We start from the raw sequence: 24,369 nt of genomic DNA on the forward strand, positions 1-24,369 counted from the left end.
AAGGCGTCAGTTGTTGAAAGAAGACAACAACTGACAGCTAACCTTTGCTATCCAGCCTCTTTGCTAACGTTACCATGAAAGGTTTGTTGCACAGCTAGCTTAGCGTTATCTAAAAGATAAAAACAGCGGTTCTCATTTCTGCATTTCCAAATTGAGCGGAGAGACCTGCTGCAGTAGAAGTAGAGGTAAGGTAATTATTACAAATGGTCTGCAGAGCGAGACATACTACAATTGGTTGTGTGTTGATAGGAGTGAAAGTGAGGACTAAATGAAGTGTGTGCCTCCTAGCCTACATCTAGTCACTCGGTTGTAAAGGTAGTGAGACACATTGTGATATTCCTCTGTTTGCATCCAGGTGTGGATTTGGAGGCAGCCAAGCGGTTGGAGGAAGAGCTGATTATGAGAGACGGCCGATCCTGGCTCACTGAGGGTCCGCCCATGGACCTACGAAACTCCAAAACTGGGGCCACCCCATTACACGTGGCTGCGGCCAAGGGCTACCTAGAAGCTATCAAGTAAGTGTGTGTGACTGAAAAAAAAGAAACTCTATAGTGATGGGAGTGAGTAATCGATTACTCGCCATTTCAACTGAACGTGAATTATTTATATCTTTTTATTTGGTTACCAAGTACGTCCACTAAAAGTGCTTGTTTTTGCCACTGAATCATAAATGTCGCTCTGAAATCTCACAAGGCGTGAATTGTTGCAGGAAGACAACAGTGGAAGCTTGAGAGAGTTGGAGGACGTTAACGCAAAAAGTTTGTTGCGTTGGAATACAACTAGCTAAAACGGATAATAACCGGTTTGTGTTTGTGCATTTCCAAATTGTGCCAACAACATGTCGTCCACTTTGAGTAGCGTCCATTGACTACTGATACGGACATACTGAAGTTGTGATTAGCTAACATAAACTGTTAACATTAGTTGTGCTACATGGACCCAAACACTGCTACTACTGCTAAGAGTAAGAGAACACATCCTGTACCAAAAATCTGTGTTTACATGAGTAGATAGACCTGCTGCAGACAGAGTCGAGGTAACGTAATAATTATTACAAATGGTAACTGACTCACAATAAGTATTAAGCATTGCTGTGCATTGTTATTTCTGCCATGCTCTTTATACGTTCTAAAAGTAGATTTGCATAAACAAGTAATTGATCACATGCATTAAAGCATTCCGTCTCCAGACGGATTTCCGTCAATTTGATTGGGGAGATCCGTCCATTTGATTCGCAGTCTGACGGAAGTATTTGCATGATTTGTAGATGCATACAGAAACAAAATTGAGCCAATCAGAGGCGCCAAATATGGAAAAGGGCTTTTTTTTCCTATCGCGCCAAGCAGTCATCATCACTCAGCGACTCGAGAGACGGGTCGCCTTTTTTGCAGCCTCACGCGTCAACTGCTTGTTTACCAACGTCACAGCCACCACGCTGCTTGCACTCGCTGCTATATACCGATTAGCTAACGTTAGCTTAATAGCGTCTGTTAAATGGAAGGAGTAAGCCGGCCACTAAAAAGAGAACCCACCGCGGGGTTCTCAGATGAAAAGGATCAGCGGGACCACCTAACAAAAAGTTTCGAGAGGAGAGGACGTTTGAAGAGACTGGCTAGGCAGCGCTACTGGGGGCTGTAGTGGTGAGTTAACTTGTTCCGTGTGCCGCAACGATGTCAAAAAGAAAAACAGAAACAACACGTTTGTCATTGTCGTGTTACTTCACAGTACAATATGTGAGTCCCCTGCTGTGGTTGTGAGTATACGTTTATTAGCTTAACTCCGTAGCAACATCACACAGGTGTATCTGTAGACAGTCTCCTCCCCACCGTATATATTCTCTCTGTCAGGATCTATGGGTAACATTACTGTATATTTGCATATCGTATATGTCACAAATGTAACAGTACTATATACCTGTAGTATGTCCCTATGCCATAAATGTCATGATGTCAATGTCATGCATGTCATAAATGTCACTGAATTGAAAATGGGGGACCCTGATGATGTAAACAAGACAAACGTCTTTCTCTGGTCTGCATCCCCTTAACAATTGTGTGTATTGAGCCATACTGTATTGTACCCATTCTGCAATCGGTTAAATATTGATTGATTGTTATAACGGATTGCAGAATGGGTACAATACAGTACAGCTCAATACACACAATTGTCAAGGGGTTGCAGACCAGAGAAAGACTTTCCTCTTTACATCAGGGTCCCCCATTTTCAATTCATCATAACATATATGACATACATGACATACAGATAGATAATACTGCTACATCTATACATTTATGACGTACCAGATTTACACAGTATTGTTTGTGATACAATAAGAGTCTAAAAAAGAGAGCATATACATTTGACGAAGAAACTGTACATTGGAGGAGGTTGGGTGGAGGGGGGGGGGGGACTGTACATTGGAGGTGGTTGGGGAGGGAAGGGTTGGGTAGGCGGGGTGGGGGGGTAACTGTACATTGGATTATCGACGAAACCGAAACAAGTAGGCTCCCTTAAAACGCCAACGCTATTAAAAAGAAATACAGTGGAGGTTAAAATAAGAATATGACTTGGCCTGAAAAAAATTTCAGTCAGGAGATTTTTTTTTGCTTTAATCCCTGTGATCACTACTCGAGTCATTCCTGCGAGTACTCTGTCTGGGAAAACATTAGTCGTGCCCATCCCTAGCACATTTAAGGTGCACGCTAGGGCTGCACGATTAATCGATTTTTTATCGAAATCGCGATTTGGAATGATGCAATTATCAAATCGCAAAGCAAAAGAAAATCTCTTATTTTTATATTTTATTTTATTTGTTTAACCAGGAAATCCCCTTGAGATACAAGATCGGTTTGGGAGAGGGAGGTAAGGGGTTTTAGATTGTGTGTTGTGAAGTGTAGACTTCAGAGAGGGAGAGTAAAAGAAAAAAGGTACCGTTGGGTACCGTTATCGATTCCCAGGTAAAAAGAAACATTTTCAGGCTCGGTGTCCCGAACAGACCCACAGCGTAGGCCAGATGCAAGCCGCATTTTACAATAAACCTCTGCGGCTGCTTAAATTTTATTTTATTATAATCGCAAATTTAATCGCAATCGCAATATCTGTCAGAAAAATCGCAATTAGATTATTTCCCAAAATCGTGCAGCCCTAGTGCACGCTCCAAATACCTAAACAGCCGGTTTCTATGGCTATGCTCACGTTGCAGGTTTTTATGCTCAATTCAGAATTGCTGCTCATATCTGATTACTTTTTATATCTATTCTACAATGAAACCCATATCTGATACCTATATAAAATTATGATCTGACGGCAATCTCAAACACACACGTGTGAGGGTCTGGTCTTTCAGAGCAGCAGCAGGGCTCAAGTGTAAAGCTAGAGTGAACAGGCGTCTGTAGATGCTAACGATGAAATGTCTAGCTTATGTGGAAAGGGGTAAGATTAATTAATTATGTGGTGTTCCGGGGGTTCCAAGCGAAACCCTGGACAGGCTCCACTACGTTCAAAACTCACCTCAAGTTTCAAGTTCAAGTTTCTTTATTATTTGTCATACAGAATACTTTGCATGAAATGTTTCTTTCTGTTTCGCTCCTGAGAGTGTGCTAGATAGTATAAATAAGTATAATAAGTAAAAAATAGAAAGTCAAGAAGTCAAGTAAACACAAGTTTAAACAACAATTGTTCAGTATACCTCTATATACAGTATGTACATCTGGTACAAAAATGGTGAGGTATAGCTTAGCTTGTGGTGCCACCGTTGTGGTGGTGAGGTGCAATAAGGAATGAGAGATGTGCAATTCCCTTACCAATAATATAAATGTAGAGTGTGATAAAGTGGGTGCTACAGTGTGTTGTTTATTTAAAGTGAGTGTGTTGCTGGCCTGTTATTGTTCATTGTTCAATCATTGTTCATTGAGCAATCATTGGTCATTGAGCATCCTGATGGCCTGGGGATAGAAGCTAAGATAAGATAAGATATTCCTTTATTGATCCCCTTGGGGAAATTCAGGCATCATAGCAGCATGGGGGGGAGGGGGGGGGGGTACAGGTAGTAAAACAACACAGTGTACAGGTAGTAAAAACAACACGGGCAGTGTAAACAATTTGGTCAATATGGTCAATATAATTTACTATCTGACTAGCTGAAGAAATATTCAGTGTCACATAAGGTGCAGTATGCATGAGGTAGTGTTATAATTTACTATCTACTGAGTATACATTATTCACAGTATCACGGTATCCACTGAAATATACATTATTCACAGTATCACAGTGTCCACCTAAGGTGCAGTAAGCCTAAGGTAGTGTAGGTTGTCCTCCTTGGGTTCCTATAAGTCCCAGGTCAATGTCTGGTAGCAGTCGCTGTCGCTGCCCCCTGTTGTGGAGCCTGGAGGCTGCTAGTCGCTGCCCACTGTTGTGGAGCCTGATGGCCGCTGGTATGAAGGACTGTCCGAGGCGGTTAGTTGAGTGTCGTGGGGGAATGAGTCTGTGGCTGAACGAGCTTCTCATCTTGACTAGCTCGTCGTAGAGAGGGTGGTAGGGGTTCTCCATGATGGCAGCCAGCTTCCTTATCATCCCCCTCTCTGCCATCACCTCAAGTCTAGGTAGCTCGACTCCCACCACGGAGCTAGCCTTCCTCACCAGCTTGTTGAGCTTGTTGGTGTCCCTTGAGTTGATGTAGCCTCCCCAGCATGCCACAGCATAGAAGAGGATGCTGGCCACAACAGACTGATAAAAAGACTGCAGCAGTCTGTTGCACACATTGAAGGACCTGAGTCTCCTCAGGAAGAACAGCCTGCTCTGTCCCTTCCTGTAGAGGGCCTCTGTGTTATCCGACCAGTCCAGTTTATTGTTCAGGTGTACCCCAAGGAACTTGTATGAGTCCACCATCTCCACATCCACCCCTCGGATGGAGATGGGAATCGGGGGGGGCCTCTTCTTGCCCCTCCGGAAGTCCACCACCAGCTCCTTGGTCTTACTGGTGTTGAGTTGGAGGTGGTTGCTGTCGCTCCACCCCACGAAGCTCTCCACCAGGGCTCTGTACTCCTCCTCATCATCGTCGGTGATGTAGCTTACGATGGAGGAGTCGTCTGAGAACTTCTGCAGGTGACACCCGCTTGAGTTGCGGCAGAAGTCTGAGGTGTAGAGGGTGAAGAGGAAGGGGGACAGCACAGTTCCTTGGGGGGCGCCGGAGTTGCTCACCAGTACATCAGACTGACTGTCCTTTAGTCTGACGTACTGTGGCCTCTCAGTGAGATAGTCCTTGATCCAGGCCACCAAGCCGTGCTCCAGCTGCATCGCGGAGAGCTTCTCCGCTAGCAGTGACGGCTGGATGGTGTTGAAGGCGCTGGAGAAATCAAAGAAGCTCCTTCTGAGTCTCTCTGTGCTTGCCATGAGACTCCGGTATCGCTTGCCTGACCGCAACAGTTTAAAGAGGCAGTTGTTTGGGTGGTTGGAGTCTTTGCACCAAACCCTGGCAGCACATCACCCCACCCTCATCCACCTTCACTGGCTCCCCATCAAATCCTGCATCACCTACAAAACCCTCCTCATCACTTACAAGTCCTTCCATGCTCTGGCACCTCAGTATCTCACTGACCTCCTCCACCCCCACACTCAGTCACGGTCCCTGCGATCCTCGGACACTGGTCAGCTCTCCATTCCCCGAACCAGACTGCAGACCTTTGGGACAGAGCTTTCAGTGTGGCAGCTCCCACCCTCTGGAACTCCCTCCCTGCAGAACTCCGCAACACCCCAACTCTGGACTCCTTCAAACTCACCTCTTCAACATGGCCTTTGACCCCTAACTTCCTACATTTAATGTTGTGTGTCTGTCTACCATGTTTGTTCTTTTTATTAACACCCTATGTAAAGCGACCTTGGGTTTTATGAAAGGCGCTATACAAAACTAAGTTATTATTGTTATTATTATTATTATTATTATTATCATTATTATTATTACAGTACTCTGAGAGGCTTGATATATATATATAGGGTCTGTTATTCAACTAAAACTGCTGTGGTGCATTTACAGTTACTGTTGATTTGTGCTTTAAAGGAACACGCCAACATTTTGGGAAATTATCTTATCATCTTCTCCAGAGAGAGACAAGAAAATAGATACCAGTTTCCTCTCTGTGTGTTCAGTAGAAAGCTACCGGCCATGTCTGCTTCCATTCATTGTGCTAAGTTAGGCTAACGTGCAGCCAGATAGCTTTCTACTGAATGCACAGAGAGGAAACTGCCGCGGGCTGTGTTGAATACTTCGAAGCTTCGTTCGATGGGCATGGGATTCAAATATGAAAATAAAATTAGATTATTAAAAAAAAAAAAAAAAAATTGGGTTGCAAAATCAACTCTGCCTCTCTTTGTTAACTACAACAAGCAATGCTGTTTGTTATTTAAGATGAGGTCGGACTCGGCACTGACAGATTTGTGTTCATTGTGCTGCTTTTATAAAGCCTCAAATGACGGCTTACAATATTTCATGAAATTAAAGTGTTTTGTTTGTCTAAGATTTAAAAATGATTAAACTTTACAGCACTGACAAAGTTGAACAAAGTGCTGTACAAGTCCCACAACATAAAGAAAAAAGTTAAATACATTTCTTTTTTATTTCGAAGCTTCGAATTAAAATAGAATCTCGGCCCGAAAAAAATCGAAGGTCAGCCCTCAAACTGGTATCTATCTTCTTGTCTCTCTCTGGAGAAGACGGTAAGCTAATTTCCCAAAATGTTGGCATGTTCCTTTAAGATTTCATACCTATTTGGTGTCCCTCTTGGTAAAGCCATTCCACAGTGCAGCCAACCTCTGTAAATACTGCCGTGAAGAAGGGACATCCCGCCAGCACACTGCATGGTGATTTACAGAGCAACCGGACCTCTACCTCGTGCGACCCCACGCAAACACCTGCAGGGTCCAAAGTTTAAGGGGAACACCACTCAAATTGCGAATTTTAATATTGTTAGCCTCATACGATAATTGCCTAAGTAATCTTTTGGCCAAATTGAGACGTCTGCCTAACTGTAATCTCCTCACACTGCTGCATCGCCCTAGCTTAGTGCCTATGTCCTCAGCCAATCGGAATGCTTTTTACGTAAAAAAAAATCCCCATCTGCCTAACTCACTCATGTGACTCAACGTTACATACACAGATGGCGATCGCAGTATGACAACTGCCTTAGTGTATGACATGTATGCATGTACGAGGAAAACATTTTCCTAAGTCACAACATGTTTTGTTTAAAAGTCACCTTATTTTGTTACACAATGGTTGTTGTGTTTTTGTATTTTTGCAAACTTGTTGATGCACCCTGTGGAACTTATTTTCAAAATATAAATTAAAAACTTGTACACATTTGCTGGAAAATTTGTTTTTTCTTCTTTTCCAAAAAAATTACTTGGGCAATGAGGTATGAGGCTAACGATATGTTATTCCCATGGCCTAAGACTGTTAAATCAATATTTGTGAACATGAGCTACCCTCACCCAAAGCCAGAGAGAAGTAGGAAGGCAACTTGGTGATGATGATGATGGAGCAGCTTCACACTTAAACTTTCGATGTCATCAAGTATAGAGTTTTAACACATTCTGAAATTGGGTGTAGTTCCCCCTTTTTTTTTAACCAAGAATTTCTGCATGGCCAGTTTCAAAGCGGTTCCTTGACCCTTAAAGAAAACATACACTCTTAACGTGATCATGCCTGTTTGAATGGCATGGAGTTAGCTATAACTTGCAAACACTCCAATTTCTCTGGGTTTCACTTTCTACCCAACGTCAATTGTAATAACATTCTCCTGCTGTGCTTTTGTTTAGCCCTTTCTCGTTAATTTCCTGTATTTCAGAGCAAGTCTCATTCATGATAGTTAAAGCTTCTTCTCTGTACTTCCTCAAAATCTTAGCCCCCCGTGTGACTCAACTAATCCTGCAAACCTATCATTGTTGCTATTGCTCAGCTGACCACACTGGCATCCAGGAAATTCTAACGAAACTTGTATCATAAGTTGATACATGTAGTAGTGATCTATGCAGGGAAACGATCCATTTTATTTTCCCATTAATTTCTTTTTGAAGATTGTGTAAAGAAGAAGTGTTGTGTTTTGGTGAGACACATTTTAGGTGGAAATAGAGTCAACAGGCTTGGGGGAAGACGTGAGGGGGGCTAGGCGTTCATATATCCTTGCATACTCGACAAAGGTGTAGGGATGACATTTTCAGTAGTTTATTGAACATTTCTGGTGGACAAACCATAGACGGTATATTTACTCCGTAGAGTGTGCCTATATTCTCACTTTTGGTGTTTATTATCATTGCAAAATTGGCTTTAAATGAAATCATTAAAATATATTTCACTTTGTGAAGGCAATTGACTACAGTCATTTAGCCATTGTGTCACAGTCGTGTACTCCCATAAACTAGAGACCTGTGCCGATAAGAGTGTATGGTTTGCCTAGATGCATCGTCTATAAGAGGGTTTTTCCTAAATTATATTCAGAAAAAGGAGCTTGCAACCCAATTGCCAAAAGAAAGAGATTCTTGCAGAAATCGAGTCAAAGGTTTTTGTTACCAAATCACAGTATGAACACTTTAGTGTTCTTCAATGTCTTTATGTGGACTTTTTTAACTTTCTTTCATATTAACACTTTGGTTGCCTTGGGTTAAATTCATGATATACCATAGGTTGCCGGCTCTATTTGTCTATGGAGAAGTACCCCTTCTTTGCATGGCTATAACTTTTTAAATTCTATTGCTACATTGCCATTATTAGGGCCCATTCAAAGTCCTATATGTATTGTTCATTGTGTAGCAACGTTAAACTTTTTCATTCACATATTCATAGTAAAGTATGGTCTAATGTATAAGTATGTTTTCATCTCTTTCTGCAGCTTTCTCCAGAACGTGATCTATAGCCCCAAATGCATTATATTGATGATGCAATACAGTTTTATGGCAATCAGCGCGATATAAAAAATTCCAACTAGACGTACTTCTAGAAGTTACTACACGTCATCTGATGTTGACCGGATGGGCTAGGGGGCGTTTATAATTCCGTGGGCAGCGTTATACCAATCATCTAATGTGGGTCAAATGGGTAACGTTACACGCTAAAACTCACCCCAGTCTCCGCGCGCCGTTGGGCGATCATCGTAGAGTAGAAATCTTATCATTATGGGATGTAGATTTACCCGGTCCATCTCCAGCTTGTATAATGGTATAATATACGTCCAAATCATGTTGTTTATCGAGTTATTGGCAATCGATCACTGTGTATTGTGACGAGCTAGAATGCCGGGACCTATAGCGAGTGCCCGGAAGTAATACGGACGTCCAGCACAACCTCTATGCCACTTCCTGTTTAAGCGATTGCGCCGATCGGCCACCAGATGGCGCTCCTGAACCGCCAGAGAGCTCAGTGGGTCCTCCTGGTGGATCTCAGGCCAGCGGAGGGGACATATGAATCCGATCGCAGATTTTTGAAATATTGATATAAGGACGCTGTACAGCGTCCTCCGGCAACTTGAGCATGGCCGGCAATGACGTCTAAACACGTTTCATGGCAGCCAAAGTGTTAATGTTCAAGTGGTAAAATATTTTAGCACTATATTACACATAATTGAGCTTGGGAATGACTGTCATAGCTTTCCTTTAGTAATGTCCAAAGCCCTAAAAAGAAAGTCGTCCCTACTAACACAATTGGCAGTGTTAGCGGGTGGGAAGCTGGTGGGGTATGTGGCCTGGACGTTGTAAACTGCAACTCCTACTGGTCGGTCGGGGGGCCTGTTCAGCAGGGAGGGGATCTGGGGGTAATGGCGTGAACCTCTGCATGCGTTACGTATCCCCAGTGAAATTCCTCGCTGTCGGGTGAAAAGAAGCGGCTGTTTACTCCACATGTATCGGAGGAGGCATGTGGTAGTTCTACACCCTCCCCAGGCTGACAGTGGGGTAATGCGCGCAACGACCAGGAAGGGAATTGGCATAACCACTAAATTGGGATGGGTGAAATATACAGAAAAGCCCCCAATTTTTTATTTTTTAATAAATTAATTGTGAGGAACAAATTGTAAAGCGATTTAGATAAAAGCGCTATATAAATGCAGCCATTTGCCATTAATGCACTCTAAATTCTCACAGTGCTAAACTGCATGTTAAATTAAACTTCAGTTCCCCAACTTTCTATGTGGCTTCTTATTGGTTGTTGCATCCCTCCCTCAAGACCCCCTGGCTTTGGTGTTGGACAGTTGCTCACTGTAACGTCGCTTTACATTCCGTCAGTACTTTGTCTCTTTCGGTTCCTGTAATCTTTTGTTTTTTAACCCCTGCTTGTCACTGTTGTGTCGTGTTCCAGGTTGCTGTGTCAGTGTGGGCTGGACGTGTCGGCCAAGGATTGCGACGGCTGGACGCCCCTCCACGCCGCAGCGCACTGGGGCCAAGCGGAGGCCTGTCATATACTCGCCGAACAGCTGTGCAACATGGAGGCCCGCAGCAATGCGGTGAGGGAAATAGAAATATCATGTTTTATACAGACCTTTGGTAACAACGAGATGACGGAAAGACAAACGATGGCACTTTTAGACGTGTTGAACCTGCCATGTCATGTTTTGGGGGTAGATTTGACAGATTGATCAAGTCGAAATGTTTTTTTTTTTTATGAATCCCCTCAGGGGAAATCCACGTGTCATAGCAGCATGGGGGAGGGGAGGTACAGGCAGGAAAGATAATAATAGAAATAGTGTGAATGAATGAATTAATGATTTTTATTTCTGTCTTATTTTACAAAGCAATGTACAGTAGTAGTAGAACATTTATAAAATAAAGAAAATTACCGAAAAGGTGTAGGCTGAAGCTGAAACTTATATAATTGCCTACCCTTTTTTACATTACATTATTTACAAAAAAAACTAAAAGAAATAATTCAGTACATTATTTTGCAAAAACAAAAGGTTACAAAAGTTTCATAGTTTTATATACACTTATTTGTTTTTTATATATTTTGTCACGGTTTTAACACTTTCAGTGCCACCAGGGGGCGCACGACTTAGTGCTTGAATGCCACCATCGGCGCTAATGTTAACGTTAATATCGCCTAATCTATGTTTTAAATGATGGCTATGTGTCTAATCTGCCCGTCGCTTATCAAAGAATCATTTTCCAGTCAGTGCTGTCAAGGCAGATTGGTTTTTTATTGCTTCATTTCCGTTTGAGAGCATTTTGAAAAGCACCCGTTTTGAGGTAAAAAACAGCCCATTCTGTGATAATCGTCTTTTACTGGAATATTCCAGAACGTTGATATTTGTCGGCCTATTTATGACTCGTTTTCAAATAAATGCTAGATGATCAATATTATACGTACACGCACGCACATTCGAGGCGCGCGCTGATAATAGCCGTTTTCATTTCCTCATGGATTTTACAGTGAAACCGCTGGAGCACATATCAGAAAAAAGCTTATATCTTCATCAAAACGAGTCTGATTATCCTAACACTGATAACATAGATTCCTTACCTGACATCAGATGGTATCCAACTGGTATATTCCAATTCCTGATCACCATTCGAAGAAATCGATAAGTGTATAGATCTAACGTGTATACCAGCGTTTCCGTTAGAACATATTCGTGCCGGTCTGGGTGTCCTGCAAGATTTCTATCTCCGGACATATTCGAGAAATTCCGGTCAGAGTTTTAAACAGCAGTCTGTTATAATCACATTTTTATGAGCTAACGAATTCCGTTATATTGGACATTTGTATTAATTACATCAAGCGAAGAATGAGAAATTGATTTGCAGAATCAAATTACTATCTATCGCCTCCCAAGTTAGTGCGATACACTAATCCAGCATCAAGCTCCCGCCCCGCAGGCTCCCGCTGCAGCAGCTGTCGCACGCACCCCCAAATGAATCTCGAGTCGACATCGCTTCACCTCGTTGTATCCGACACGTCACACATATCATAATATTCAACTTCACACACAGCAAACTGTAGTTGATCATCACATTGCCTCGTTTGCTAGCTCGTCGCCACATGCAGAGAGGACGAGCCACATGCTCGTAACGCATTTGTTGATTTCATTACATTTAGTTATAATCAATAATATGCATTACTATGTGACACGGCAGTCAACCAACAGTTGCATATGATAAAAAAATGTCAACACTCACTCACCCCGTCTCTCGTTGTGCGAGAACAGCGGGTCGTCTGGTTGGTTCGACTTTGATATATCCCCATTGGAACAGGTGGACGGACGTCTGCGAGGCTCGCAACGGTAGCAGCAGACTGGGGATGCTCTTTGTGGTTCAATCAATAAAGTGTACTTTGTGTACGTTCAATCAATGTTATCTCTTGTACATCATAGAGGCTAGACTACTAGACTATAATGTCGTACCTCAGCCAGGAGAATTTAACTTTCCACTCGGGCCGCCGCCTGAACGCTCTACTTTTCTGTTTATTTTCCGCGGGAGCATCGGCGGTCTCTGACTTCAGAAGACTCATCTTCGTTGTCAATGTCATTATTATTAGACCTGCTTGTGCTTGGTTTCATGAAATATTTGTTAAGTTTAGCTTGTTTGGCTATCTCTCTCTCTCTCGCTCGTATACCTGTTTGTCGTTATGGTGGCTGGCCAGACAGGCTCAAAAAAAGAAAGAAAAAAAAATATTCACATCTGAGCGGTGCCATCCACGCTTTATCAGAGTGAAGCAACAATGAAACAAATGTAATTATTGTTTCGTTCATCGCATAGGCTATTTAATTTTAGCCTATTTTAATACAATTCAAATAATAAAATTGTGCTTAGAGGAATTATTTTCACCGGACATTATGACCGGAGAGATTTAAATATTCGGACTTCAACATATTTTGCCGGTCAAATACCGGTAATTACCGGCTAACGGAAACGCTGGTGTATACAGTAGAACTCATGCTTGCCGTGGCTCAGAGTCTCCAGAATGAACTCTGGTAACCCCGGCTGCATCAGTGGACTGGAATATTTTTTTCCCCCCATCCATTTTCATTGAGTCCATTCCAAAATCCCTGATGTCATCTGGGAGACGATAGGGGGCGCTTTTTTCACATCTGATCGTCGGCGGCCTTTGGGTAGGCTAGGGTAGGCTCGCGTGATGCAATATGATTTCAGATCGCTAAAAAAAAAAAATCAGAGAAATCTTGTGAGTGGCTTTCAACGTAACTATTGTAAATCCGAGAAAAGCCGTGAGTGGCAGTCAACGTGTTAATAGTTATGTTATAATAAAATATAAGTAGGATAATAATAAGGTTTTATATTTATGTATCACCTTATATTTGAATAATTTCTTAAATGTATGTATCGAACTACACATTTTTACTTATTTGTCAGTTATTCCATAGTTTTACCGCTTTAACAGATACATCAACTTTTTATGTTTGTCTTTGCATATTGAAGACACAAGTTCCCCTAAATGTATACCGGCTCTCTAGTTTCGAACAACTCCTGAATGCAACTTTTAAACATGTTTTAGTTTATTTTTGTCATTTTATTGCTATTTATTTTGATTTATGTATAAATGGACTTTTCAGGGTCAGACGCCCTTTGATGTAGCCGATGAAAGTGTTGAAGAACTGCTGGAGGAGCTGGCAAAGAAACAAGCCAGCGTGAGACTCTTTTATGTTGCATTTACCTGCCAAACATAAATTCTTTGATTTAGAGGCTCAGTGGGCCTCTACAGTATGTATTTTGTACATGACTCTGTGTCTCTCCTGCAGTGGCGTAATGAACAGTCCATCTTGGACAGACAAAACCCCCCAGGATCTACTGCCGCCAACGCCCAGAACAAACGGCGGAGGTCAGTGTTTTGTCTGCGATCGCTCCTGAACTTACACTTGTTGTACCCAGCCATACCCACACTACCAAAGGGGGGGTTAACCCTTTCACTGTGTCAATACAGAAGGTGCCACACGACAAACTGTTAACCCTTTCACAACCACACTACAGGTTAACCCTTTCACTACCACACTAGTGAAAGGTTAACCTTCTGTAGTGTGGTAGTGAAAGGGTTAAGACAAGTTATTCCCCAGTTAATTTCCTGTCCTTTCCTGACTTTTATTTTAAAAGTCCCCACTATGTAGACCTGGCTTGATGGCAGAGGAATAGCTCTCTCGCTCTGTTTATTTTCATGTACAGATTGTAATGCTAACAACACCTTGTCCATTAGGAGCTCAGTGTGTAGAATGAGCAGCAAGGACAAGATGAACGTCCAGGACCAGTCTAAAGAGAGGGGCGTGTCCGGAGGACTGGAGATGAGCGAGGAGAGGGAGAGCAGTCCTGGTAAAAAATCACTCACTGTTTTTCAAACTTCCATTACCAGTTAAATCATAAATGATTGTGTTTGGGGATATGCATCAATACCACCGTTTCATTGCTGATACCAATTGATTTATCTCAAGCCCCGCCCTTTTTTTCTTGATCCTCCAATCACAACTGTCGCTTCCCCCGGACCAAAAGATCACGCTGATTCTTCTGCTTGTTCTCAGAGAGCTCTGCTGTGTCCACTCCGGACAGTGACTGGGTCAGTGACGGGGTCGCCACAGCCACAGTCAGCCCCGCTGATAAGGTAAGATCCAAGCAAATTGACACACACTAGTGAGTCCGCATAGTTCCTAGTCACCCACCCCTCTGTTATCCCTTCTCCACCAAGAGAACTGGTTCTGAAGAATCGGCTCTCGGTCAGGAAAACTGGTTCCAGAGTGACACCAACTTTTTGCTGGTCTAGAACCAAGAACCGCTTACATCAGGAGCTGGGGGCGGGATTATTGAGAAGCATTAGACCACATGTTAAAAAAACGACAACATAGAGCTTCAGTGGGCAGAGCGCACATTAGGAGTTGATACTGTAAATCTAGTGATCTATGCACGAAAAGGACCCCCCCCCCCCCCCCCCCAGAAAATCTTTGCTATTGCCCATTTCACCTCTGTCATCTCCTCATCAACAAGGAAATGCACACTGAATACACGTGAAGTTTGTATTATGAACTGATACATCTAGTGATCTATTTTTCTTTTGGCGAAACAAGACGGAGACATATGCAGACCAGTGATGTAATGATGTGGTTCTCTAGCCCTTGTGCAAAGCAAACCACTTCTTTTTTTAATTTTTTTTTTTTTTTTTGGCGTTTATCGCTTTTCTGGGCATGACCGACAGAAACAGGTTGAAATGGGATGTAGAGCAGGGGAAGACACTCTGAGAAAATACGGCGGGTCCGGGAATCGAACTCGTGTACCCCAGATCCGTGACGAGCACGGTTTTCCCCGACGCAGAAATAGCGCAGAGATATGCGGTGCGCTACGGAAGCTCCCGAGCAAACCACTTCTTAGACAGTTACGGTTAGCAAGTTGAACCAACTGAACCAGGACCATGTTCACGATGGTGGAAAGGGGATATGTGTCTTTCTTTTCAGTAGGGAGCCTGAAAATGTGCTAGGAAAGAAAAGAGGACTGTGTAGACTAAAGGCTCCCACAGAGTCAGGCGGAACGTACGCGGAATGGACTCCGCAGAGGTCTGCGCGGACTCAAAGCGGACGTCCGCAGGGTACGTCCTATAAAAGGCTGCTCGGCGTGTTGGTTGACATCGACCTGCATTAAATGTAGTAAACTGGCACGAGAAATGTACGAAATTGGTACGCGTGGCGCTTGACTATGAAACCTCAAACGACTGCGGACACGCCACACGGAGTCCGGTCCGCTCACAGTACACCCGACTCTGTGTGAGCCGCACACTGAGGTATAATTTAGCCGTTTCTTTATTAATCGCACAACATTTCGCTCCATGATGGATCTTTGTCAGGTCAAAGTCTACAAGACTGTGTAGACTTAGCCATGCACAGTTAACGTGGAATAACTTTTAACAGTGTAGTGTCATGTTGGAATAAGTCTACAAGGTCCTCATTGCCGGCCCAATGGGGTGAGGACCACGTCGTAGACTCTAAACCTCTAAATCATGCTTATTCCACATCACGGTACGTGGTTCACAGTGGTACCCTCCTTTCAGACGACTGAAAATCTTCCTCAGTGCGTCTTGCAGCATCTCAGTAAGCTGGCTAATGGGTGTGCTCTCTCTCTTTCTCTTTCTCTTGTCTCTCTCTCTCGTCTCTTAACTCGTCTCCAGACACCAGAGGAGAGAGATGAGGAGGAGAAGGAGCAGGACAAGGCCAACCGTACAGCCCGCGTTCAACCAACTCTCCAGAGGAGAGACGCCGCTGCCGAGAGCCCCAACAACCCCACTGCCGACAGGCGCAAGTATGAACCAGTGCGCGCATGGCTCACCTGGCTCTGACGCTGTAGTGTAACGGTACAGAGGTGTGGACCTGACTCTGTATGACTCGGTATCACAAATCTGGAAGACTTGGGAGAAGCAGCGAAATTACTTGAGACTTGATTTTGACTCTTCAGTGGATGACCTGAGACTTGCTTGTTACTTGAGATACTAGACTTGAAATTACTTGATATTTGTTGCTGATGTGTGTAGAAAAGCAGAACAAGACGTGGCTTGCCTAGTGCAGCTGGACCCAGCATCAAACCTGCTTAAAAAAAAAAAGGGAAACCAGAGAAATAATCAAACCCATATACTCTGAATATTCCTTTGGGTGCTCTCCTTGTCTGTTCCTCCTACACACACAGAGTGGACAGCATGCAACAGTCAGGTGAAGTGTAGAGATAACATGTCACTCCAGGCTAACAGGTGAAGTGTAGAGATAACATGTCACTCCAGGCTAACCGGTGAAGTGTAGAGATAACATGTCACTCCAGGCTAACCGGTGAAGTGTATAGATAACATGTCACTCCAGGCTAACAGGTGTTTTTCCTGACAACTGCACAATTCCAGCCAGAAAGTTTGGATGAATAAATGGAGACTTTGTTTCAAAACCGCATTCCACAGCTCTGGTGTGTGAACGTTTTGGGTTTAAGCCGAATGAGAGAGGAGAGCCCATTGATGATGTGAATGAGCCGGTATCTCAACTGAATTACCATTTTATTCTTCTCCTTTTGAGCAAAATTTTTCATCTAAGTGCGGAAAAGCACTCAGTGTTTTGGGTCACGCTTCAGACTCAACGACGTGTCTTTTCAGTATCGAGGGAGCCTGAAAATGCGCTAAGAAAGACCTTTGATCATTTTAAAATGAGGACTGTGTAGACTTATGGTGTAGAACCCGCACACTGAGGTATAATTAAGCCTTTTTATATTAATCAGACAACATTTCATTCCATGATGGATCTTCATCAGGCCAAAGTCTACGAGATTGTGTAGACTTAACCATGCACAGTTAACGGGGAATATAACTTGTGGAGTAAAAACTCACGACTGTCATTATCCAGACCCTTCAGTAGCTGAGCGCCTCTCCCTCATCATTCTCTTCTCTCTCCTTTCCCCTTATTTTGCTTTTTAAAAGAATCTGCTGTATACAGCTTAATTTTGGCACTTACACAGCTCTGATCCATGCCATTTCCTCCACTGAGGATAACCTTTTCTTTTGGACCATGCAAAGTGTAGCTAGACATGCCTGGCAGGCTCAACTAATAGAAAGATAAGCAACACCAGTGCAATATCATCTTACTCAAATAGATTACATGACATCTTTGTTTTAATGAACCATTCAATTTCACCACCACTAAGTGAAATATGAACTGCATTTCCCCCCAAAAAAGGTTTCATATGTGTGACCATATTGTCAGGTGTCATGGCAGCATGGGGGAGGGGAGGTACATGCAGGGAAAAAGATAATAATAGAACTGGTAGTAATAATGGAGTAGAACATCATAATAATAATTGTGGAATGGCAGTATATCCTATCTAATATCATCATCATCATAATAATAATGGTATACCCAACAATGACTAATTACGGCTATCGCCTACCATTTATTCATGAAAATAATGCTGTTGATTAAGGGCCAATGAGCTGTCTGGACCTTGTTCTACTTACTGTCGGATCATATTCACTGTTAAGTCAATGGTAGGCAACGTTATTGACACTTTTGAGTGTGTGTAATTGTGTATACAGTGTGCATTCACTGTTTTACGTGGTTTGCATTTCACAATGTTGACTTAGTGAATCCTGTAGACTGGCCCTGCTAGTCAGTCAGTCAGTCAGTCACCTTCCACCCTGTAGACTGGCCCTGCTAGTCAGTCAGTCCCCTTCCTTCCTGTAGACTGTAGGCCCTGGTGGGTCCAGCAAAAAGTCAATCATCCAAATGGAATACAATTTCCCAAGGCTTGATCCTATGTGTGACTTGGACCTAACTAGACTTGATCCTACATGTCGTGTGGCTTCACTTGACTTGACCTTGTTTTATCTGGACTCGGGGCTTGTTCAAGACTTTGACCGTATGACGTGTGACACTGGAGCAAGCAGTGGCCTGATCCCACCTCTGGTACCTGAACACATAGATGGGTTTGGGGGGTTCTGTGTGTGTGTGTGTGTGTGTGTGTGGACTAGAGTTCTCATAGCTAGTGTCTGTTGTGTGGATCTGAAGGTTCCAGGCTCCAGTCCGAGACGAGGAGTCGGAGTCTCAGAGGAAAGCGCGCTCTCGTCTAATGCGCCAGTCTCGCCGCTCCACACAGGTCAGTGCCCACAAAGGACCTCTACACACACTTTACTTAACCCTTTCACTACCACACTACTAAAGGGTTAACCCTTTCACTGCGACAATTTAGAAGGTTGAGTTATAATTTGGTGTGTGTGTGAGGCAGAGAGAGAAAGTGATCCTATTCAGTGACAGCCAATACAGTGTTTCAGTACAGTAATCGGTTGTGTTGAGTTTGTTACTACACTGTTTGTGTGTAGTTCTGTTCAGTTCTCAGGCATGTGTTTAGGATGTCTATTACTAATGGTTTGATTGGGTGTTGTGTTTGTAAATAGCAGTTTCAAATAAAGATGCATGGCATTTTACAATACAAAACTTTGAGGTAGATTTCTAAAAAATTAGTTTTTATGCATTTTACTTACTCGTACTTACAAGTCTTGGAACTCCAAACTTTTCACATTTCATTTTCTTCCCATCCACTATTATGCTTCTCGGTATGGAGGGGTTTGTTGATATATCATTCATAGCCGGGTTTATAGTGCACTACATTTTATACCAAAACTAGGTGAAAATAAAAAAGAATTATGACCGTAGTACTAGACACTGACGGTATTTCCTGATGTATGGTCTGATAAGAGGACATAGCCACAATCCCCTCCATAAGAAGTTTCGTTTTGAATGTATCAACAAAATTAAACCAAGTTTTTGAATCTGGCATTATCCATGTTGGTGATGCAAGTCTTGGATACATGCAAATGTGCGCATATTTAATGGTGCCTCATTTGCATATATAAACATAAAATTCAGAAAACTTGCAATATATTTTTTCTTAGTTTATATATACATAACAAAACTGGCAAAGTTTCATAGTGATATCTATTCAAATATTTGTTTAGCCTATTAGGGGGTGCTGTCTCGCCTTAACCCTTTCACTGCCACACGACAAAGGGTTAACCCTTTCACAACCACACTACAGAAGCTTAACCCTTTCACTGCCACACTACAGATGGTTAACTGTCTGTAGTGTGGTAGTGAAAGGTTAACCTTCTGTAGTGTGGTAGTGAAAGGGTTAATCACTGCATCACCTTTTACTTCATCACTGCATCACAGTCCCTGTCATATTGACATTGTCCACAGGCTGTTTAGTAGTAGTGGTAGTGATTAGTTGTGTTTCCTCCTGACAGGGAGTGACTCTGACAGACTTGAAGGAGGCAGAGAAGACCGTGGGTAAAGCTCCTGATGTGCCGCCGGCCCGCAACATCCAGCCCGTCAGTCCCATCGTCACTCTCACGCCTGCAGAGAGGGGTGAGTGAAGTGTTTACACCAGGTGGATGTCAATGCAAGGCTGTTCAAATGAAAACCTCGGGTGGAGTGTCAACTTAACCCTTTCACTGCCACACTACCAAACGGTTAACACTTTCACTGCGACAATACACAAAAGGTTAACCCTTTCACTGCCACACAACAGCCGTTGGTTGTGTGATAGTAAGGGTTAACCTTCTGTTGTGTGGCAGTGAAAGGGTTAAGAGTAACATTTGTTTTGAGGAAACGTTGGCTTTGACTCGGGGGCACTAAATAAGGGCTTGTGCTGGTCAGCCAATAACCACAAATGTATATTCCTTTTATTGATCCCCTTGGGGAAATGTTAGCGTCATAGCAGCATGAGGGGAGGTACAGGTATGGGCACGGTGATAGTAGGAGAATGACATAAATATTGGCAATACAATTGGATCTAAATATAAACGTATGAGAAAAAATAAACGGGTGTAAACGATACAATTAAAATGAGGGTCTGTATGCGCTATTGGTTATATTATACGTTACAATAAATATAGGCAATAAAGAATTTGAATCTGAATATAATGAGTAAAAGTAAACTGTATACACAAGGTACCCTAACAGACCTACGTATATATATATATATATATATATATATATATATATATATATATATATATATATATATAATGTGAGCAGTGGCGTCGCGTGGGTAAAATAACGGGGAAGCCAAAAAGAAATTATTAAATTTTTTTTTTTTTTTTTTATTATTTTTATTATTTTTTTTTAAGTCAAGCAGTCACCATGTACACTACAGTATGGCTCGGCGGCCAGTCAAACTTTATTTTTATTTATTTAACAGATTGCAGAATGGGTACAATCAGGGGTGCAGTGCTGGGCATACGCGGTCAAACGACGTTTGGGCTTCGTCACTGAGGCAGAATTGTGCGCATTCTATTATTATGCAAAGTCTAGGTGATAAGTGCCGGCCGGCACTTATCACCTAGACTGTGTGTGTGTGTGTGCGTGCGTGTGTGTGGAGTGTTGGGCGTGTGTTATGTGACAAAAGACCGCCCGTCTCGTCCCCAGCGCCGAGTCTCCGACTCATGAAAGAGGAGAGATGCATGTATGCGCGTGCGCGCGGGAGCGCACGTGGCGTTTGGCCTTGGCCCATATTACGACTGCACCACTGGGTACAATACAGTACGGCTCAAATACGCCGCGTGGGAGCAAATTCAAGACACATATTCGGTTGCAAAAAGGTGTCCCACGGTCTCCTCTATGGCCGCGAATATTTTCACGTGGATCGGAATCACGGCGCGCCCGTGGGACACTTTCCTGTTTTGGCTAGTTTATTCCACGCTTTCGGCTTTCCTTTTCTAAGCATTTTCGGGGCTACATGTGAATGAGTAAAAGTTGCGGGACGCCCAGATGTTTCCACGATAGAAAGCTCGCGTGGATCCCATAATAGGCTCACTTAATACAGCGTTTTTAAAATCACGTGACATTTCCCCTCGTTTTCGATGATGGAAGTGATTTAGGAAAAGCTTCGGCACGCCGAGAGGTACCCGTGGATTTAATCTTGCGAGGATCGGGGCAATATTCGGCCCGTGGGAGCAGTCACAGGTTAATACAATTTTCAGAGTGCAGATGGGAGGTGTGCAGAGGGGATGCCAGACTAATTATTCTGCTCACAGCCCCGTTTTAAACTTTTAAGGTGTGGCAGTCAGCTCGAATCTGATTGGCTAGTATCGGTTTTGGACTCTACATACATGAATCACATGGTTGAGGCTGGAGAAAGACACCTACCCCCTGCCTCTCCTCTAGCTGCAGTGAGCATAGTGAGTCTGACAGTGTGTTAGAGAGAGTGAGAAGGAGAAGAGGGAGACATTAATTTTTTTTTAAATTATAACACAGATGCACAGATGAAAAAGAATGTAAACTATATTAACACTTTGGTTGCCTTGGGTTAAATTCATGATATACCATAGTGTTACAAAGGGTCAGATTAAACCGAATATATGTATTTATTGATTGATATATATTGAATAGTATTTGTATATCGTTTGATATCCCTTGTACATATACACGGAATATCCCTTTAGCCTACTATAGCCCATAATATTTCGTTCTCCTATTGGATGGCGTGCCACCAGCGCCAGTGACTTACCCCCCAGAGCCGACTTGAAAGCTACCGACAGGACTTGTCTCAACATGCCCGCTTCTGCCCAGGGCTACGAGACAGTGAGCAGGCTGGCACTCGTTTATCCCCCGTACATATAAATATGGCGCGGCGAATACAGAACTTCCTCTTCAGTTCCCTTTCAGTTCGAGTTGGAGTTCAGTCTTGTTCAGTTCAGTTACCAAGTAAAGCCTCACCCACTATGCAACGTGCGGTAGAGTAGGGCTCGTATTGCCCCAAAATAGAGTCGTGTTATCCTAATACGTTTGTTCAACGTATCATTCGCTCCTTGCTAGTAAAAGCCTTCATTACGAGTCAAAGACCACGTGAAGTGAGTAATTGTGCGTCTACATAGAGCACTTATAGCTAGGGGTGGGAATCACCAGTTTCATCACGATACGATACGATATTGATTCTTTGGACAACGATACGATATTTGCCGATATCACAAAGTCTGCCACGATACGATACGATACGATTCAATTCAGGTGCCTGCGATCGATATGAGGCGATATTATGTGCCCATTTAACACAATCAGTCACATTTAGATCAACTAAAAAAAGGCTACGGAAATATCAATTGATGTATTTATTTTTGAGCTCTTCCAGACATTTAAATGAAACACAATCTATTGTTTTTAATACAAATAGACCTCCTGTTCACTTTTGTTTTTATATATTGAGCTTTAACACACACACAGACACACACAGACACACACACACACACACACACAGTCCCCCACAGCCCCCACCCCTCCTCCTTCCAAGTCCCCTCTCTCCTCTCCTGTTCTCTCTCACGGTTAGCTGCTTAGCTTTTAAGCAGCCAACGCGACGTTCATTTAGATATTTAACGCGACGTTGGCATAAAGGAATGGCGACGATGCAACGCCTGTTATATGCATTTGACCCGTTGCGGGGAAAAAACTGCACAGACTTATATCGGCTCGCAAAATAGACGCTCTGAGTGCTTTACAATTACAGCAGACGCAAACACTGCTGTAATATCTACACGGAGTTTCACAATACTGGGCGCCGGCGGATATGACTCGCGGGGATTTTCAAAATAAGAGTATCGCAATATGAATCGATCTTTTTACGTTGCGTCGATCCTATTTGATTATTGATAATAGATCGATATATCGATCTGGATCGATGTATTGTCCCACCCCTACTTATAGCCGCGTGCGAATAAGGATAGTAACGTCAAGTTCAACTGTGAACTACCGACCACGGAGGATTTACACCGGCACCAGCAGAGCCTTTCCGGCAGGATTATTATTAGCCTTCATTGCTTTGACTGTGGCTGCTGGAGCAGAGAACCGTCTACCCCGCTGCTGTGTGGGATCTACCGTGAGGACATCATTCGAGCCCGTCTCAAGGAGAGACTCCACGGCTTCACCTGTGCGGCGCGCACACTGGGAGTACAGCTGCCTTTCCCCGCTGAGCCAGGGAGCAATATACCGTCTCCAGGTGCCTATTGAAGCTCCCTGTGGAACCATTGACTTTGCATAGAGCATTGCCTCCCCCTGCTGGCTTACAACCGGTAGTACACCCCCTTCCTAGAGCAGTGGTTCCCAAAGTCGGGGTCGCGACCCAAAGGTGGGCTGCGAGCAGCCACGGGTGGGCCGCGAGATGATTTAAAAAAAATAAAATAAAAAATAAAAAAAAATAATTTTTTTTTTTTTTTTTTTTTTTTTGTCAGGCCACTGAACTTAGAAGCAGGCCAGGACAGTGTTTCTAGTTGTATTCTAAAATTCTATTCTATTGTATTCTAAAATGTGACTATATGGTTTTATATTAACTTAATAAATAAACAAAAACGAAAAATCTACTTATTTCAACGAACATTTCAAACTAAATAACAGATTATGCACATAAAACGCTGAAAACAACCGAAGCAACAATAGTATTTTAATGAGGCTATTATTATTATCATTATTATTTTGCAACAAGTTAGCCCTCTCATAAATAGCACATATAAATGAATAACTAACTTGAACTAACTTAATAGGATTGAAGTGATATTTGGCTGAAAAAATCGGTCGCATGGCAAAAAAAAAAAAAAAAAAAAGCCCGACGATGTGCATTGGGCCGCGGCTCTCTGACACCTTATTTTCTGGGCCCTGGCCTGAAAAGTTTGGGAACCCCTGTCCTAGAGTACCATAGATATAATTCTTAATATTCATTATTGATTTGCTTACGCACATTTCTTGCCTTATAAGCGCACCCGAAGTAAAGTATTGTTATATATCCTACCTTTGATGTAATAAATATTCTAAACGAGTATTTGTGTGGAAACCGTTTCATTGTGGAGGAGTTCTCATCTGATATACTTGTGTACGGTATGGCCAGTAATGTACA

The 24,369-nt window shown here is 42.9% G+C and overlaps 1 protein-coding gene across 1 annotated transcript in view; it reads left to right on the plus strand.

Moving 5' to 3' along the window:
• Positions 1 to 24,369, plus strand: part of ppp1r12c (protein phosphatase 1, regulatory subunit 12C) — a 47,169-nt gene that overhangs the window by 2,721 nt on the left and 20,079 nt on the right. The window contains exons 5-13 of the mRNA XM_084318554.1: positions 356 to 515; positions 10,343 to 10,487; positions 13,548 to 13,622; positions 13,734 to 13,813; positions 14,183 to 14,295; positions 14,502 to 14,581; positions 16,133 to 16,263; positions 18,498 to 18,585; positions 19,733 to 19,853. Of these exons, the coding sequence (XP_084174680.1) occupies positions 356 to 515; positions 10,343 to 10,487; positions 13,548 to 13,622; positions 13,734 to 13,813; positions 14,183 to 14,295; positions 14,502 to 14,581; positions 16,133 to 16,263; positions 18,498 to 18,585; positions 19,733 to 19,853 (993 nt within the window). The remainder of the gene's footprint in view (positions 1 to 355; positions 516 to 10,342; positions 10,488 to 13,547; positions 13,623 to 13,733; positions 13,814 to 14,182; positions 14,296 to 14,501; positions 14,582 to 16,132; positions 16,264 to 18,497; positions 18,586 to 19,732; positions 19,854 to 24,369) is intronic.

This window comes from Notolepis coatsorum, assembly GCF_963971535.1.
Source record: "Notolepis coatsorum genome assembly, chromosome: 7".
In the NCBI taxonomy this organism is placed as follows: domain Eukaryota; kingdom Metazoa; phylum Chordata; class Actinopteri; order Aulopiformes; family Paralepididae; genus Notolepis; species Notolepis coatsorum.